At 37.8% G+C, this 19,347-nt stretch overlaps 1 protein-coding gene across 2 annotated transcripts in view; it reads right to left on the bottom strand.

Moving 5' to 3' along the window:
• Positions 1-19,347, bottom strand: part of USP12 (ubiquitin specific peptidase 12) — a 103,232-nt gene that overhangs the window by 39,836 nt on the left and 44,049 nt on the right. Inside the window, exons 2-3 of one of the 2 annotated variants that reach the window (XM_021676222.2) lie at positions 11,225-11,305; positions 1,522-1,735 (exon numbers count right to left, since the gene is read on the bottom strand). In XM_021676222.2, the coding sequence (XP_021531897.1) occupies positions 1,522-1,735; positions 11,225-11,305 (295 nt within the window). Of the gene's footprint in view, positions 1-1,521; positions 1,736-11,224; positions 11,306-19,347 lie in introns of those variants that run through there. The other variant, XM_064373487.1, reaches the window with a different exon arrangement.

The following is a 19,347-nucleotide window of genomic DNA, read 5'->3' as shown; positions in this document are numbered from 1 at the left end:
AGACATGAACCACGTCTGACTAATTTTTAAAATTTTTTGTAGAGACAAGGTCTTGCTTAGCTGCCAAGGCTAGTCTCAAACTCTTGGGCTCTGGGATTACAGGTGAGAGCCACCATGCCCAGCCAATGAACATTTTAAACATACTAATAAAGTCACTGAGAAAGGTTGCTGTGTTTAATTACCAAGTACATTAATTTTTTACCAGGACAAAACTTTTAAAGTTTCATACAGACACAAACAAAAAGATTTAAGACTTAATTGCTCAATCCACATTCTAATAGGTTATATTTTATTTTCTAAAAACACAACATACACAGATCTATAATCAAAGAAAGTATATATGTTTAGCTTTCATTAGGGGAAACAAGAAGTGATTTGTGAGCAACTAATCAATTGTTCTACATGCGTATGTGGGGAAAATGAACAAATCTTCAACATGTGTAACAAATTCAAGAATAATAGCCTATAACCTATTTCTGGGTCATCTTATATTTTAGGGAACTAGATACAATGTAGGCTTACCTCAATTCACATGATAATACACAGTGTCAACAGACTAATTTAGGGCAGGATTACATATTAGGGCATTTAATAATCAATCTTAAAGACTTCTCTAATCCTATTTGTGAGCGTCTATTTAATAGGTAACAAATCAAACTAAAAATGCCATTCAATTTTGTTTCTACAATGATTGAAATGCCTACATCAAACAAAAGTCAGAATTCTACATGTTACCTAATTTCCATTTGAATTTTTGAGGCAGTGTACCATATTAGATAGAACACTGGGCTTATGTATCAGGGAGAAGTAAGTTTGTATACCAGCTCCACCACTTACTAACTCTGTGGGATCTTGGACAAATTAACCTCTCTGAGCCTCAGTTATCTCAGAGGGTGATAATGTCTAACTTATTGGCATGTGAAAATTAAATAAACAATATTTCAAAAGAGAAAAGGGAGGTGGGGCTTACTCAGTAACTATTTTTAAAAAGAGGACGGAGAATTAAACTAATCTACTCTAAGCCAGAAGGTCTTTTCTGGCTCTTTCCCTGGAGTGTGGCTCCTGGCAAGCCTTTTTTAGCTTCTGATTTTCACAGCTAAAATGGGGGAAATGGCATGCTCTCTATCTAAGGCTACTGCAAGGATCCAATGAGTTAACACACACGAAAGCATTATGAAAATGACAAATGTATAAGCATGCTAAAAAAAAAAAACCCTTCATTCTTGACAGAAAAGCCAAGTAAGCAAAAAGAGAAATTATGATTTCTCATTTGCTGCTGCCACACAGAATTTTCTCTCTGTATAACACAATGCAAACATTAATTGTATCTTGTATTAATGACTGTGAAACTATTTCCTTCACTCAACAAGTGCGTCCTTGAAGAAAGGAGTGTCATCTTTTGTTTCTTCAACAGCTAACATGTTATCAGGCCTATAGATGATACTCAGTAAGTGCTGGAATTATGGCACACTATATTTAACCTTCCTAGCATGTCATTAATACAGTGGGAAGTAGAATTACCATTTTCTTTCCGTAATCTTGTGATGAACTTCTTAGGAGGTATTACTCCAACCTTTTTCTTCTGAGTGGCTATGCTATGGAAGAGATCTGCTAAGCATGTAAGAAGGCTCTCCTTTTTCCTAGGTTGACTCTTATATGCAAGAACTTTTTCCCGAAATGGACGACAAAAATAAAGTGCTTGAAGAACTGAATTGCAGTAGCAAGTATTCCCAAACTGCAACAGAAAAAAAAAGTTTTGTTAAATTTAGGGCAACACATTTTCAAGAGAGAAATTCCTGGTGTATGGCTGAGAGAACAGAGAGAGATAACAATTGGTTACTACTGTAACTGTAACACTGACTGCATTATATATTTTAAAATACAACTCTCAAAAATTCTTTAGAAATCACAAAAGTAAGATTTTCTATTAGGTACATCCAAACTAAAACACACAAAAACAAAAAATAAAAAGATGCCCTGAAATGTTACATTAAAAAGTCACTGGTATGACAGTCTAACAACCACTGAAATGCCAAGTCACAGTATTCATGATGTTCACATCAAATCCTTAACTATGAATTTCTCTCTTACTAGCCATGTCATTGGGAGTATGTCACTACATCTTACTGAACTCTACTTCACTCCAGTATTTGGGGGCCAGTGAAGTAACCCTACTTCAGAGAGTAAATGACACACAGTTTGACAAATATGTATTGCCTTCCTTTTCCCTTCCATTAATAAACACTGGCTCTAAAAGTTAGCTAATAAAACACCTACAAGTCAGTCATGAAGATTTGGGGAGCACTATGAAACTATAAAAAAGAAATGAGGACAATTCTCATATTTCTACTCTGGGGTGAGATCATGTATATACAGTATTAAGTTAAAAAGGCTAGGCAGAGAAAAATAAGATTGGGTGATATCAAATGTATGTCCATAGACCATTTGCTTATATTTTCAAAAAAAAAAATGAGGAAAGATAAAAAGTTAATAAAAATATTTATAGGAGAACAGGAAAAATAATGAAGAGATAGATAAAAGTGAGACTTCTCTAAAAGTATGTTGTTATAAAACATATACTTTGTACCCCTATCTCTTCTAACATTAAAAAAAGAAATTTCTAAAATTAAAAACAAAAATAAACGAAAAGTAAATGTATATGAACTCAATGGTAGAAATACAGAGAAAAGAATTACTTCAGGTGACTTAAAACAAAGAATGTTCACCATACATGCCTAATGAGATACAGTCTAAGCATTAAAAAAAAAAAAAAATCTATTGGCCGGACATGGTGGCTTACACCTATAATCCCAGCACTTTGGGAGGCTGAGGAGGGTGGATCACTGGACATCAGAAGTTCAAGACCCAGCTTGGTCAACATGGTGAAACCTCGACTCTACTAAAAATATAAAAATTAGCTGGATGTGATGGCGCATGCCTGTGATTCCAGCTACTCAAGAGGCTGAGGTATGAGAATCGCTTGAACGTGAGAGACAGAGGTTGCAGTGAGCCGAGATCGCATCACTGCAATCCATCTTGGGTGACAAAGTGAGACCCTGTCTCAAAAACAAACAAACAAAACCCCAAATATATTGATATTGTTAATTTGTAACTATTGTAGCTATATCATAGATAAAGCAAACAAGGAATTATGTTAATAACCTTAGGAACCAAAATTTTTAATGTAAAGGAAAAAAAGACACTGTAATAAAAATCAGAAAAGTAAAAGCCCTATAAACTTAAGTTGGAAATATCAATATAAACTAATGTCTTTTATAACTCTGAAAATGTACATCTGTGTGCAGGCATGTATGTTTGTGTGTACGTGTTTTCAAACTCTGTCCACTGAAAAGGTGTGACAGCAACAACTTTCTCTTATCCCAGATTGTGTTATCTAAACACCGTTTTTCCATCAAAAGGAACTTGGACATCTTGAAGATATGGCTCATATAAAATTTGGGGCAAGAAATGTACAAAGTGCAAGATTAGCCTGGGATATCTTGAATGTAAGTGTCAACTTTAATACAAAAGGATTACTGCAATGGATTAAAACACACCAACTATACAAAAATTCATAAATTTAAAATGACGTTTTAGGCTGGGAGCAATGGCTCCTGCCTATAATCCCAGCACTTTGGGAGGCCAAGGCGGGTGGATCAGTTGAGGTCAACAGTTTGAGACCAGCCTGGCCAACATGGTGAAACCCCATCTCTAACTAAAATTACAAAAATTAGCCAGGTGTGGTGGCACACACCTGTAATCCCAGCTAATCAGGAAGCTGAGGTGGTAGAATCCCTTGAACCTGGAAGGCAGAGGTCGCAGTGAGCCAAGATGGTGCCACTGCACTCCAGCTTGGTCAACAGAATGAGACTTTCTCCAAAAAAAAAAAAAAGGCGGGGGAGGGTGTGTGTGTGTGTGTGTGTGTACATAATGACATTTGTAAAAAGGAAACCCTCATTAGTCTCCATTGACAGTTGCAAACTAACATATAAAAGGAAAACATCAAAGATTCATCTTGCCTTTCTCATAAGAACCATTATTTCAGGGGCACTAAACAGTTGATGAAGGAAGTTTTTGTTTATAAAATAATTCCAGTGAATAAAATCAGAAGAAATGGTTGTAAATAATGGATTAAGCAATAATTATCAATGGATGCTCAAAGGATTAGGTTAAAGGTTGATGGAGAACTTTAAAACAGAGGGATCAGACCTAAACCTCCCACGCGTTTCAGCATCCCTGAAAGTGAACAACTGAATATTGTATGTCTTTTAACATATCTTACCTCCTATGAAGTATTCTTACATTAAAAAAAACAAAACCATTAAACTTCAATCATGTCTCTAGATGCAACTACTAATTTACAAGACAGTCAGGCAAGGGAAGAGACAATGTAAAGAAGGAAAAGGTCAAGTTTGAAATGCAGATAGTCTCTAGGACATACAACTTAGTTTCTCCACAAATCGATGGCTTGAAAAAGAAAAAAGGTTGAGAAGGACTCAAGAGATACAACAATCAAATTGCAAATGTAAATGCTTGGAGTTTACTTAGATCCTGATTTATAAGCCAACTATAAAAAGTCATCTTTGGCCAGGCTCAGTGGCTCATGCCTGTAATCCCAGCACTTTGGGAGGCCGAGGCGGGTGGATCACGAGGTCAGGAGTTCGAGGCCAGCCTAGCCAACATGGTGAAACCCCCTATCTACTAAAAATACAAAAACTAGCCGGGCGTGGTGATGCACTCCTGTAATCTCAGCTACTCAGGAGGCAGAGGCAGAAGAACTGCTAGAACCCGGGAGGTGGAGGTTGCAGTGAGCCAAGATCTCACCACTGCACTCCAGCCCGGGCAACAGAGTGAGAGACTCCATCTCAGAAAAAAAAAAAAAAAAAAAAAAAAAAAAGTCATCTTTGAGACAAAAGAAGATACCTGAATATATACCACCATTGGATGATACTGATAAATTGTTGACTTTGTTAGGTGTGATCATTAGATGGTCATATTTTTTACAATGTTCCGGCTACTTTGAGACACATAATTAAACGTGTCCCATTTATAGCCAAAATGACATTGATGACTATGATTTCCTTTTCCAGGAAAAAAAAAAAAGGATAAGTGGAAGAGAATGAAAATATTGTTAATTGTTCAAGATAGGTGGATGGGTTCATGGTGATTCATTATGCTTAACCTCTCCTCTTGCTTTTCAAAGGTGTTTAATCTTTGAGGTAAATTAAATCATCATGTCATCATATGTCAAAATCATAGCAAATAAAGAACCTAACCAGATAAATTCATAGTGAAGACAGAGACTAGGCAGAACCAATAATTCCAGGGGAAAAAATTTAAAAGCTCTGCTATGTTCAGTCTAACTGTCTGAATATATTTCTTCTTTTCCACAGATATTAAACAATTAAGATCCCTCTGCCCCACTGAAACAAGAGTTACCAATTTTTTGAAGAGGCTTGGGAGATCCATGCCCTTTCCAGCTAAGGACCTGAGACCTAGTGAGGGCAATGGCTTCTCACATCCACACTGCTAGCAGGAGACAAGCACTGGTTTCAGAAAAAGAGGTGCTTAAGCTTAAGAAGCATGTGATTAAAGGGTACTGATATCAATGATCATAAATGTAACTATAGATACACTTCAATGAAGCCTACCCAGTGGTTAAGTACACCTGAAGTAGAATCTACAATGTTGCCAGGATTAATTTATCCAGTATCCAGTATCAATTTTTCTTAAAAATATCCATATTGTACCACAATCTAATGAAGCTAACGACCAACAAATCTGGTTATATCAATCGAAGAGAAGACACAATCTCCATATTTTAGAATAGGCAACAGGGGAAATGAACAACTACCACCGAGTAGGGAAATGAAAGCAAAAGAGATCATCTGAGAGTATATCCGAAATATTACGATAGTAAGTATTGACCCATCTGTAAAAAATGTAAGAAGCAAATAAGATAAGCTAAAAAACAAGAGGGAATCTCTGTTTTGTAGACTACTGGAAGTCAGGCTCACACTTCTATCCAACATGACTTGCTCATCTTCTGAATCTAAAGCAATAGTAACATTATAATCAATTCTTTGAGGTCTGCTATTAGAATCTTCTTGTATTTACTTTCATCAATCCCATTAAAGAAAAATTAAAGGTTGAAACTACTATTCATTCTCCAGAATAAGCTAACTTTCAATCTTATTAATAATTTTGAAACTTTTCCTTCAATGTCTTTGATTTTTAAAATTAACTTTCATTCAAGGTCCTAAAACCTAAAAATTATCTTTCAAGAGTATAGCCTTCACGCAAAAGGTTTTTTGGGATGATTTCCTCTATACTCTTCTTTGTGAATGCTCAATTTCTTAAAAAAAAAAAAATTGCTTTAGTGCTGAAATCTATGCTGTATATCTCAGCTGGTTTTGAAGATCAAGGTAGGTTTAGATCACAGAGAAGGCATTTTAAAAGTTGCCACCCTACTCGAGGTCTGATCATTGATTTTTTTGATTGCTTAGTGAACACAATGACTCATTCTTGCTTTCAAAGTGCTTTTTCTAATGCCTTTTTCTCCAAACCGTAACAAACATCCCACCACAAACATTTTTTATATCTCTACCACTAAGACCATTTTGAGCACATATTCCTTAAGCATATTTATAAATTATATGTACTACATTATGTATATTAAAAATGTAAAGGAATGCAACCAAGAAAATGCACATTTAGATTTTTGTCTTATTTGTTACACAAGCTATTTTTTCATGAAAAATTATTAGTTTTAAGTGAGCAATGAGATTGAGTATTTTTTTTGTACAGGTTTTAGATTTTAAAACAGCAATTTGATAGTCTGGGTTTATGTTCAGTTATTTGGACAGGCGGTTTAAATGGCTATCAAAACTGAAAAAGATACCTTCGTAAAGATATATATGGTGTAAGGGAAGGAGAGTCTCACTACCTACCTTTATTTCCTAAATCATGGTATCCAATGTGCCGTCTTACTGACCAAATTAGTTTGAATTCACTTAGAAAATGCCTGCCTTGAGGCACAGCACAGTAATAAAGCACACAGGATCTAAAACCAAACTGTCTAGGTTCAAGTCTGGTTCCACTATCTGTCCCTGAGAAATTACTAAACTGTTCTGTTTATCAGTTTCTTCACCTGAAAAAGGGGGGTAATACAGCACCTACCTCTTAGAATTTCTTAAATAATTAAATGAATCATCCACTTAAAATACTCAGAACAATTCCTGGCCCTTCATCATTTCATGGCTACCTTTCTTTTTTTTTTTTGAGACTGGGTCTTGCTGTCACCCAGGCTGGAGTGCAGTGGTATAATCATGGCTCACTGCAGCCTCAACCTCCTGGGTTCAAGAGATCCTCCCACTTCAGCCTCTGGAGTAGCTGGGACCTCAGACATGTACCACTGTGCCCCAGCGTTTTTTTTTTTTTTTTTTTTTCTTGTAGAAACAGGGTCTCACTACATTGTTGCCCAGGCTGGTTTCAGACTTCTGGGTTCAAAGCAATCCTCTCACCTTGGCCTCCCAAAGTGCTGGGATTAAAGACATGAGCCACCACAGCCAGTCAATAGTTACTTTAAAACAACCTTTTAAGTTAACTAAAATTCAATTATATAATTCTCTAAAACTACATTTAAATTATAATAGATCTGCCATAGCAGAAATCAATGAGAGACGGTGATACTGTCAACCCGCTGACATCATGGAACCTGAAGTAACATATAACCGTATCATATATAGATATAGACACCAGTATCATCCATATGTTAAAAAATAATGCTTAGTCTATCATTTTTACATAAAAATAAACATCAGAAATTCTAATATTTTCTTCCCATTCCTAATGGGATCATCTTACACACTTCGTTTCGAGACTACTGGTTTTAACCCAATTCCAGTAATATCAGGAATAGCATTGTCAATAGCATTACTTTGTTTAAATACTGAGGCTGGGCACAGTGGCTCATGCTTGTAATCCCAGCACTTTGGGAGGCTGAGGGAGGAGGATCGCTTGAGACCAAGAATTCAACACCAGCATGGGCAATATAGTGAGACCCTGTCTCTACAAAAACCTTGAAAAATTAGCTGAGCATGTTGGCAAGCACCTGTAGTCCCAGCTACTCAGGAGGTAAAGGCGGGAGCATGTCTTGAGTCAGGGAAGTGAAGCTGCAGTGAGCCATGATCACTCACTGCACTCCAGCCTGGATGAAAGAACAAGACCCTTTCTCAAAAAAAAAAAAAAGACAAAACAAACAAACAAACAAACAAACAAAACAACCCACGTTTTTGAAGAAGCACAACTTCTTCCCTGTCCCTGATGCTGGGCTGCTGGACGTGGGTGATGGTGCCTGTTCTATGAACATCCTAAGATGTTCAAAGGGAATGTCTTCTTCCACCAACCAGTTCTTGTTTAGGTGAGCATATTTTAGAACACTGTATTTCCACATTCTCCTACCCACCACTCTTACTGCAGCAGAGTGGGCCAGACATTGAGTAGCTAACCCGAAAGTCGTCTTTTCATACTCCAATAGATGTCAGCTCCTCACCCTACAGGCTTACTCCACTGCCCCATACTTCCTTACAGGAACTGCTTTCTCTTCTCTATGCAAATTACTGTTGTGTTACCAATCAAAACCCTTTTACAGCCCCTCCAACGGGGTTGGACACTTGATACAGTCTAGCCAGAGGACCTGGGCCAGAGCTCTTTTGCCAGGTTTGATATGGATATTCTCTGGACTCTCCAACAACGTAAACCTCAAGTAAGCTATAGCCATCAGATGCCGAGAAACTGAATGAGAATGAAATTAAAGCCAAACAAAAACAAAAAAACAGAACCAAGAGACATTGCCTAATGAACTTTATAACCCAAAACGGAAAGTTTCATTTGTATTTATTTCTATAAAGGACCCTGCTCCAACTAATGACCAGTAGCAATTCAGGTTAAATAGATTTTTATATGATAGACTAGGAATGAAATCATAATTTTATAATTTTATAATAAAGATTCTGGAGCGAAAGCACATTTTTTCTTTTTTTTTTTTTTTAAACAACCTAAAACCTTAGAAGATAAGAAAAGCACATTTCCCAGTAGCCTCAAAAATGAACTTACTGAGGCCTGCCTACTTGTGTGTTGAGGCCTACCTGTATTAGAAAATTAATATAAGAACCATACAATAAAACAATGAAAAAAAAGCTATTCAAAAAATGCACAGACTACATACAAGTAGGAAAGATATACTAAATTGCGGTTTAAATCACTCTCTACTATCAGCTCTACTAAAATAAGTACCAATTAGCTACAATATAAAAGGAAAAAAGGCAATTTGACTTATCAGGTTAAAATAACTTGTTTTCAAAGAATTTAGCTGACGATGTATGTCATAGCTGGCCTGTATGTGAGATACTTTACAGCAAAAGAAAGCTTCCAAGGGCTCCTTTGCCCATCCAAAGATCCTCAAGTCACACTAGTATTTCTCCTCTCTACTTTCAATAACATCAGGAATAGCATTGTATCTATGGGAGATAAGCTAAGAGGAAATCCTCATTCTATGCATTATGCAAATTATAGTTACACGTAATTATCCCTCATTAAGAGTAAGCTGCCATAAGAGCTATTATCTGTGAAAATATTCTTCCGAGACAAAAATGTCTGCAACTGAAAGTAACAGAAAACAGGTTGTCATTAAAGTACTAAAAAGCAACCACTCTGTTTAATTTTCTGCTAGGTTAAACTGTGTTATTTTTCTGCTCTCCATTAAAAAAAAAAAAGGGCAATATAGCAAGATCCCATCTCTATAAATAATTTTTTTAAAAATTAGACAGGCATGGTGGTACATGCGTGTGGTGCTAGCTACTCGGGAGACTAAGGCAGGATTGCCTGAGCCCAGGAGGTAGAGGCTGCAGTGAGCTGTGATCGCAACACCACACTCCAGCTTGCTGCCTAGAGTTAACCCCTCTACTAGTTCTGCTGCATCTACTCTGGCCACAGTTTTATTTCTGAGTATCATTCACAATGTTCACCAACCTTTAATAGGTGGAGCTGTGGCCCCTGTAGAGATGTTAATTTTTTGTATAATAACAAGGCACACAGACCAAAAGCTATATTTCTACTCATCAAATGAATCTCTCCAGAGGATGAAGACAAAGCGTCTTCTGATGGTCTCTTAACAACTTTATTCTCTCCTGCTTCTCTTAATTTCATTGTTATTTAAAAATTCTAATTGAAATGCTGTTCTTTAAATTAGAATATACGGCTAAATTCCAGAATAAAATAAGTAAGAGGAATAATGAGTACCCTGTTCTGAAAAGAGACAGAGAAGGGTAGGGGAGTGCTGATTCTGTGTTACAGGTTTTATGCATAGTACACACATAAAGAATTCCCAAAGCACAGGGAATCACACACATCATTTCAACTGCTTTCCTCAAATCCATAAGAAACCCATCTCATATGTCCTATGTACAGACTAATATTTAGAGTCCACCAATTTGTTCAATATAACTTACTGTGTTACCTATTTTATCAATATATGCATTTTAAAACACCTACCATGGATTCACCTGATAGTTCAGTACAACAGCATAAAATAAACTACCACAACAATTACATAGCACAGGTTTGTGGTATTCTCCCGTGACTCAGAACAGATTACATTCTGGTAAAACTTCTCAAATTTTCCCAAAGTTTCAAAAATGTATAATTACTAGAAATACCTTCACAAGAACTGGGATGTACTTTTTTCCCCACATTTCACACTTTTATAGCTATAGCACTGGTACAATGACAGAAGTAAATTGTCAAAGACTGCATAGATACATGGAGGCATTCACATAGCTGAATTTATACTTGTACATTTGTACCACTTAGTCAAATAAATCATTTTCAAACAATCAAGAGATCATTTGGTCTAGGCTATATATCAATACTAAATTTTAGTATTAATATAAATTAATACTAAATTTTGGCTATGAGAAATTTCTGACAAAATAGGGACAATCAGTCTGACAAGTTAGAAACTATTCTATCTCTAAGACTCTTAAGATGCTAGGCAACTTTGTTTCCCTTCCCTTAAAGATCATTTCAAAATTCCCAATCAAGTCTCTTTGGCATTTAACTCTATTGAGAAAAAAAAAATTTCTTTAGTAACTTATGAAATGCATTCATCATGTTTCAAACTGCTTCCGAACATGATTCTAAAAGCATATCAATGGATACTTACATTGACTAATCCAAAATAGTGCTCATTGACCGGAAACTGTTCTGGACCAATCTCTTTCTCTAATGCCGAAGCATTGGCGCCCTATAAAATGAAAAACAAAAATCTTAGTATTTATAGTACAGTCCTACACCACATAATGATGCTTCAGTCAATGACAGGCTGCAACACAAGGATGTTCCTATCACATTACAGTGGAGCCACCCTAAATAAGTGTGTCTTTATCCTTTACACTGTATTTTTAACTGTACCTTTCTTAGGTTTAGATATGTTCAGATGCACACTTACCCCTGTGTTACAACTGCCTAGAAAGTACAGGAACATGCTGTATAGGTTTGTAGCCTACAAGCAATAGGCTCTACCATCTAGCCTAGGAATGCAGTAGGCTCTACCACCTAAGTTTGTGTAAGAACACTCTATGATGTGCACATGCACAATGACAAAATGGCCTAATGATGCATTTCTCACAATATGTTCCCATCATTACGCTTAACTGTATTTTCATAATATTGTCACAATTACACAGGTGTTAGAGACACCCTGTAAAAAAACCTATCTATGATCCCTATTGCTACATAACACAAAAGAAAAGAAAAAGGAGAAGGGAAACAATAATATTGAAGAGTAAAGGCTTTTGATAATGACTAAAAATTGGTTTACAGGAGCTTTCTTACAGAACCACAGCCTGGATCGAGGAATTACATTCGTGTTTTTTTTTTTTTTCTAAGTAATGAATGAAATCTCCTGCTGTATCATGTACTCTAACAGGAGTGTAATCTGATAGCAGACATCTCTGAGAGCCAAAATTCTGCGAAGCTAAATATAAATACTCAGTGGCCTAGCAATTCTGAACTATAAACCTGAAATTCTTATACAGAACTAAGCTGACAAGAATGTTTACTGTAGTGTTATTTACGAATGCAGCCGACAACAGGCTGGATGCAGCTGACAGCAGTCTAGATGGTCCATCATTGGGGAAATAGATTCGTAAAATATGACAGCATACTACATAGGAGAACCAGAATAAATGAACTAGGTTTATACACAGAAACATGAGTAATCTCAAAAACACGTTAAATGAAAAAAAAAAAGATTAACACAAAACACCACCGTGTGTGTGTGTTTAATAACGCATGGAAAGTAGACTGAAGAGTGTATATTAAACATACTACATACCTGAGTGGGTGCTGGAAAAGGGATAGGCCATGGAATTGAGAATGGAACACAAGAAGAAAAGAAACAAAATCAAAGAAACAAGGGCCTCGCACAATCATCGTATGTCATAGTTTCAAGAATGTGATCAACTCAGTTCTGTGCACCTGTGGTCCCTGAACACCATGTGAAAGGGAGGAGGACAAATGTGGCCCTGAGCACCATGTTGGGAGATGATACATAAATGGATACAACTAAATGGACTCTAAAATGTAGTCTGAAAAGGAAATAAAAGCAACTCTGTTAATATAACTCTGACTATGTTGACCTTGAAAATTCCCAAGAAAACATACTAGATAAATATAACTGATAGGACACTACTCAAAAAATACCCAATGTCACTGTGAAGAGCTGCAGAGACAATGTGCCTCCTCAGCTACACAGGGCATATGGTCAGCAACACACCAGTGCTCAGAAACCCACACCTGCTGCTTCCTTTCCACACGTGACTTCTGAACCTGGGAAGCCCAGAACCTTTGTTAGACACTGCCTCTTCAATTTCCTGACAGTTTGAAGCCGAAAAAGAGGATTGATAAAGCTACACAGTGAGTTGGCAGTCAAGTTCTACCAAAACAAGACGTTTCTTCTAACACCCTCCAGCCAACCAGCCCTTCTATATACATGATACTGTCTTTATTTTTTTAACTTGAGGTTTTATATAAAACCTTGATACCATCACTAGTGAATAGATATCATTTATTTCTAACTTTGGATAGCAATTAATATGTCATAACAATACTAAATTCAATTATTACAGCAACTTCATGATCCACTAAAACTGATGGGAATACTGCAAGCCCTACTACCCTTCACCCTGCCAGCTCAAGTACCTTGTCACAAAAGTCCCTCACATATGTTGAAAATAATCAATAAACCCAGGTTTTTACCACCTGTTATAAAAATCCAAACTGATATTGGCTTATTCAAATGAGTATAATCCTTTTCCCCCCACCAAAACAGAAGAAAAGGTGCCATCATCCAAAATACAACCTCAAACACTTACCTATCTAGAAAAATAAAATACCAGTGCATATACCTTAGAAGGCATTTCTAGCCCTTAAGATGCACAAAGAACAGGGTAACAGGTAAAGGTTCTCTCTCCACTGTTAGCCAAATCACATGCCACTCACCTTGTATTCTAACCACCCCGATGTCTGCCTGTCACCATATGTATCATGTACTTTTAGGCCTGCTTAGTAAGCTCTTCTCCTACCACCTTGTCCTCACAGAAGTTTCAACTATGGGTCAGGTGTTGTCTCTCTGTGCCTCAGTTTCCCAACTGTTAAAAATGTTAGCAACTACTTTATAGGGTGACTACACATTAACAGAATTTTAACTTTTCTAAGGCAGCTGGTGGTGCTTGGCACATAAGCAGGTGTCTAATAAATGCTGGTCCTCTTCTCACCCTTCCTTTCAAACACAAAGAAAATAAACCAGTCACAGTAATGTATATTTTCTGCTCCATGCAAAAGCTAAGAAATGACAAGAAGAAAATCAGAAGACAAAACAAGACAGCTATAATACCAAAAAAAAAAAAAAAAATAGATACTCTCCTTAGTTTGGCAGACAAGAGCCAATTCCACGAAGTGGCCCCCAGAGGTATCATCACTGTACTCCCCCCGACACAGCCTAACAACAAAGCAGAATCATAAGCCAATTCAGAAGTCTGGGAACAGTAGGCCAAGAATGGTAAGGTGGAAAGAGCTGTAGATCATAATCGTTTAACCCTTCTAGATTGAAGAATCTTCATTTGCAAAACAAAAGGGTCAGAATCCTTAGCGACTTTCAAAATTCCTAGTTCCAAATTTATCTGTTGGGTTTTCAAGTAACCCTTTACATGAACTAAGATTTTCATGGCTAAAACTATTCAGAAAATGAAAAGATTGTGTGATTTCTAAAATCTCTTCTCACTTCTCACGCAACATTCTACCGTTTCTGATCACTTTCATCGATGTTTCTGAAATACATCAGTGTATTAACACAAAACTCCAGGGAAGTCCAAGGCAACCAATATATGCCAAGCCCACAATTCAACAGCTTGAAGAATGATGGTTAGGACGGAGGGAGGGTAGCAGATCGAAATGAAATGTACAAAGAAAGAACACTCACCTTATTGCAGTTTTAAACTAAGGCACAGCACCATAAACTATGCCTTCCTGTGGTAATGACACTGCACAGCAGATTCTGCAGATGCAGGAGAAGCATGCTTACTGCATGGATTCAAGGTTTTCCTCTGCAGAAATGATCAGAGTACACTTCTCTCTCTAGCCTAATGTTAACTAAAAAGGCAAAAGCTTATACTAAGCAATTGGTTCCTGCTGAGTTGTTTATAAATTTAAGAGTTTCAACACTAAAGTTAGATATAACTGGTGAAAACCAATTGCAAAGTCAAAATTTTGCTGTACAATTGTTACCTTTTTTTTTTTTTTTCCAGATACGGAGTTTCACCATGTTGGCCAGGCTAGTCTTGAACTCCTGACCTCAGGTGATTGGCCTGCCTCAGCCTCCCAAACTGCTGGGATTACAGATGTGAACCACCATGCCTAGCCAACTGTTACCATTTTTAAGACATTCCTGAAGGATTTTGTTGAAGGCTGACAAATTCTATTACGTCACATAATGGTCACACAATCACTGGAAAATTTAAAGTGAGCCTAGAAAAAGTAAGCATTCAATAATAATAGCTCCATTCCCACATTTGAGAAACATGACCCTATCAAACCTAACAATGGCTTTTATGAAATCAGTGATTCTTTACTAAAGCATGGTGGTGACTTAAGAAGTTCTGCTCCAGGTTGGGTGTGGCGGCTCACGCCTGTAATCCCAGCACTGTGGGAGGTGGATCATCTGAGGCCAGGAGTTCAAGACCAGCCTGGCCAACATGGTGAAACCCTGTCTCTACTAAAAATACAGAAAATTAGCCAGGTGTGGTAGTACATGCCTGTAATCCCAGCTACTCAGGAGGCTGAGGTGGGAGAATCACTTGAACCAGGAGGCGGAGGTTGCAGTGAGTTGAGATCGCACCACTGCACTCCAGCCTAGGCAACAAGAGCAAAACTCTGTCTTAAAAAAAAAAAAAAAATAGAACAAGTTCTGCTCTGGAGCCTTCATAGATATCAGAATTTATTTTGTCTGAGCACATGGCACACACAATTGGAAGACGACTTTTTTTTCTGACTTCTGTCCCATTTTTGTAACTTAGGCTAAAGATTATTTTAGACTTAGTACCCTTACTGTAGAATTCATCATGAAAAAACAATTAGATACTCAGACCCTTCTGATGAAAACAACCAAAAGATGGAAGAAATTAAAAAATAACAATAAACTGAGCTAGTGATAAAATAATCTGCAGAAATCGAAAAACAAAGTGATGGGGGAACTATACGAGATAATAAACACCAAAGACTTCCCACTGTGGGTATCTTTGACTTTAATGACTTTTAAATTCTCTTCTAACAGCTGAAAGGAATGGAGTGCAGAAAACAGGTACTAAAACAGGGCCCACTTAAGACAGGGAGGACAACAGGAGATACCAGCATGAAGCTGAGATCCCCAAAGGGTTTCTCTTCAATTTAAAAGGGAACCATACCACAAGAAACAGCAAGAAAACTTGCTTGGCTCGTCCTTGGCACTTAGGAGTAGAGATAGGCTGGGCGCGGTGGCTCACGCCTGTAATCCCAGCACTTTGGGAGGCCAAGGAGGGTGGATCACGAGGTCAAGAAATTGAGGCCATCCTGGTCAGCATGATGAAACTCCGTCTCTACTAAAAATACAAAAAATTAGCTGGGCATGGTGGCGCATGCCTGTAATCCCAGCTACTCAGGAGGCTGAGGCAGGAGAATTGTCTGAACCCAGGAGGCGGAGGTTGCGGTGAGCAGAGATCGCGCCACTGCACTCCAGCCTGGGTAACAAGAGCGAAACTCCGCCTCAAAAAAAAAGGAGACAGGAAGAAAGAAGAAATAAATCTCTTCCAAAATTCGTAACTGTAACTAGGCCCTCGTAAAAGTTTGTGACCCAAATTTCCACAAGCTACATGATCTAAAAACCAAACAACCAAACAAAAAACACCTCAGTAGAGAATTCAAAGAAATCCTAAATTGTGAGTACCCTCTTCCACCCAACAAAAGGAAGAATTACAAATTCACTCTGGAAGGAGATAAATTCAATACACCCACAAAGAATTCCTACAAATATAATGCCAAGAGATTTGAGTTCATAAGTCAAAAATTACAAAAACACACAGGAAAAGCAAGCCCCATGAGTAAGAGCCCCATGAAGAAATGCAGACAGAATTAAACTCAAAAAGATATTAAACACCAGACTATCAGACCCAGGATACAAAACAAGTGTCTAATGTGTGTCAGGAAATGACAATGACTTGATTATAAGAACAAAGATAAGACTCTAAGCAGATTTTTTAAAAAGAATTAAATACAACTTCTAAATACAAAAGTTACAAAAGCTGAAGTAAAAACTCAACGGTGTGGCCAGGCATGGTGGCTCATGCCTGTAATCCCAGCACTCTGGGGAGGCTAAGGCGGGTGGATTCAGGAGTTCAAGACCAGCCTGGGCAACATGGCGAAACCCCGTGTTATGGTTTGGCTCTGTGTCCCCACCCAAATCTCATCTTGAATTGTACTCCCATGATTCCCACCTGTTGTGGGAGGAATCCAGTAAGAAATAATCTGAATCACGGGGGTGCTTCCCCCATACTGTTCTCATGGTAGTGAATAAGTGTCACAAGAGCTGATACTTTTATCAGGGGTTTCTGTTTTTCAATCTTTCTCGTTTTCTCTTGCCACCACCATGTAAGAAGTGCCTTTCATCTCCCACCATGATTCTAAGGCCTCCCCAGCCATGTGGAACCATTAAGTCCAATTAAACCTATTTTTCTTCCTGGTCTTGGGATATGTCTTTATCAGCAGTGTGAAAATGGACTAATACACCCCATCTTTATCAAAAATACAAAAAATTAGCCAGGCATAGTGGCACCTGTAGTCCTAACTACTCAGGAGGCTGAAGTGGGAGGATAACATGATCCTGGAAGGTGGAAGCTGCAGTGAGCCAGGACTGTGCCACTGCACTTCCAGCCTGGATGACAGAGTGAGACCCCATCTCAAAATAAATACACAAAAATAAGTTTAAATTTAAAAAAAAAAATTTAATGGGTATGCTTAAGAACTAAACAAGGTTAATATCAGATAGTATTTTTTAACCAATATTCCTGTCAATGAAAGGTTATTAATAGAAACTCAAGTTTCATTAAAAATAGGAACCATTTTACAGAGAAGATTTCATGGGAGAATGAATCCATCACAGAACTGCTGTAGAGAGACCATGGTATACTACAAGTAGCACTGAACTAGAGTCTGGTCTTGGCCATGACACTAAGTTGTAAATGACTTGAGACAAATGCTTCTCTCCAGACCTCAGTTTCCTCAGATACAAAACCTCTGTCTATAGTACCTTCCATCCCCACATTCTAGCAACATATGAATCTATCAGCTCTCATTAAAACATTAAATATACAATGTTGGACAGTCTATTAAAAGTCAAACATTATCACGAGGTCAAGAGATCGAGACCATCCTGGTCAACATGGTGAAACCCCGTCTCTACTAATACAAAAAATTAGCTGGGCATGGTAGTGTGTGCCTGTAATCCCAGCTACTCAGGAGGCTGAGGCAGGAGAATTGCCTGAACCCAGGAGGCGGAGGTTGTGGTGAGCCGAGATCGCGCCATTGCAATCCAGCCTGGGTAACAAGAGCGAAACTCCGTCTCAAAAAAAAAAAAGTCAAACATTAACAAAGTCCTGAATGAGTTAGGAAACAGCATCATCCCTCAATAATAGTAATACTAATCCAATACTAAAAATTTGTAGGCTGATATGGTTTCATGGGTTGGCTCTGTGTCCCCACTCAAATCTCATCTTGAATTATAGCTCCCATAATTCCCACGTTGTGGGAGGGACCCAGTAGGAGGTGACTGAATCATGGGCATGGGTTTTCCCATGCTGTTCTTGTGATCGTAAATAAGTCTCATGAGATCTGATGGTTTTATAAAAGGTAGTTCCCCTACACACACTCTTTTAATTTATTTACTTATTTAAGTTTATTTATTTGAGATGGAGTCTCGCTCTGTCACCAGGCTGGAGTGCAATGGCACAATTTTGGCCCACTGCAACCTCCACCTCCTGGGTTCAAGCGATTCTCCTGCCTCAGCCTCCTGAGTAGCTGGGACTGTTACAGGTGAGCATCACCACACCTCAGCTAATTTTTTGCATTTTTAGTAGAGACAGGGTTTCATCATGTTGGCCAAGATGGTCTTGATCTCTTGACCTCATCATCTGCTCACCTCAGCCTCCCAAAGTGCTGGGATTACAGGCGTGAGCCACCGCGCCCAGCCCCCCTGAACATACTTTCTTGCCTGCTACCATGTAAGACATGTCTTTGTTCATCCTCCGCATTCCACCATGGTTTTGAGGCCTCCCGAGCCATGAGGAACTATGAGTCCATTAAGCTTCTTTTTCTTTATAAATTACCCAGTCTCAGGTATTTCTTCACAGCAGTATGAAAATGGACTAGTACATAGGCCACAGGGCAAGTACCTCCTTCAACTTACCTAGGATGAATTCTTGAAAAGATGAGGGCTTGTTCTTTTCATGCCCAGAAATTGCCATCCAAGTGAAATAATAATAGGTTGGAATTACAAAGATACCTTTGGTCTATTATTTTGATAATATAAAAAACTATATATTAAATGTTGTAAGCAACCCCAAAATATCTGCGGATAGAAAAAAACAATAATATGGGATATGGCTGTCCTGCAATTAAATAATTTTTACATAGTCAACCATGGAAAACATACAACTAACTACCTTTCACTGTGCCATTATGAAAAAGATACAAATTACA

Source organism: Aotus nancymaae, unplaced genomic scaffold (genome assembly GCF_030222135.1).
Source record: "Aotus nancymaae isolate 86718 unplaced genomic scaffold, 86718_ANA_hifiasm-v0.15.2.pri h1tg000009l, whole genome shotgun sequence".
NCBI lineage: Eukaryota > Metazoa > Chordata > Mammalia > Primates > Aotidae > Aotus > Aotus nancymaae.
This window is presented reverse-complemented; position numbering and strand designations above follow the sequence as displayed.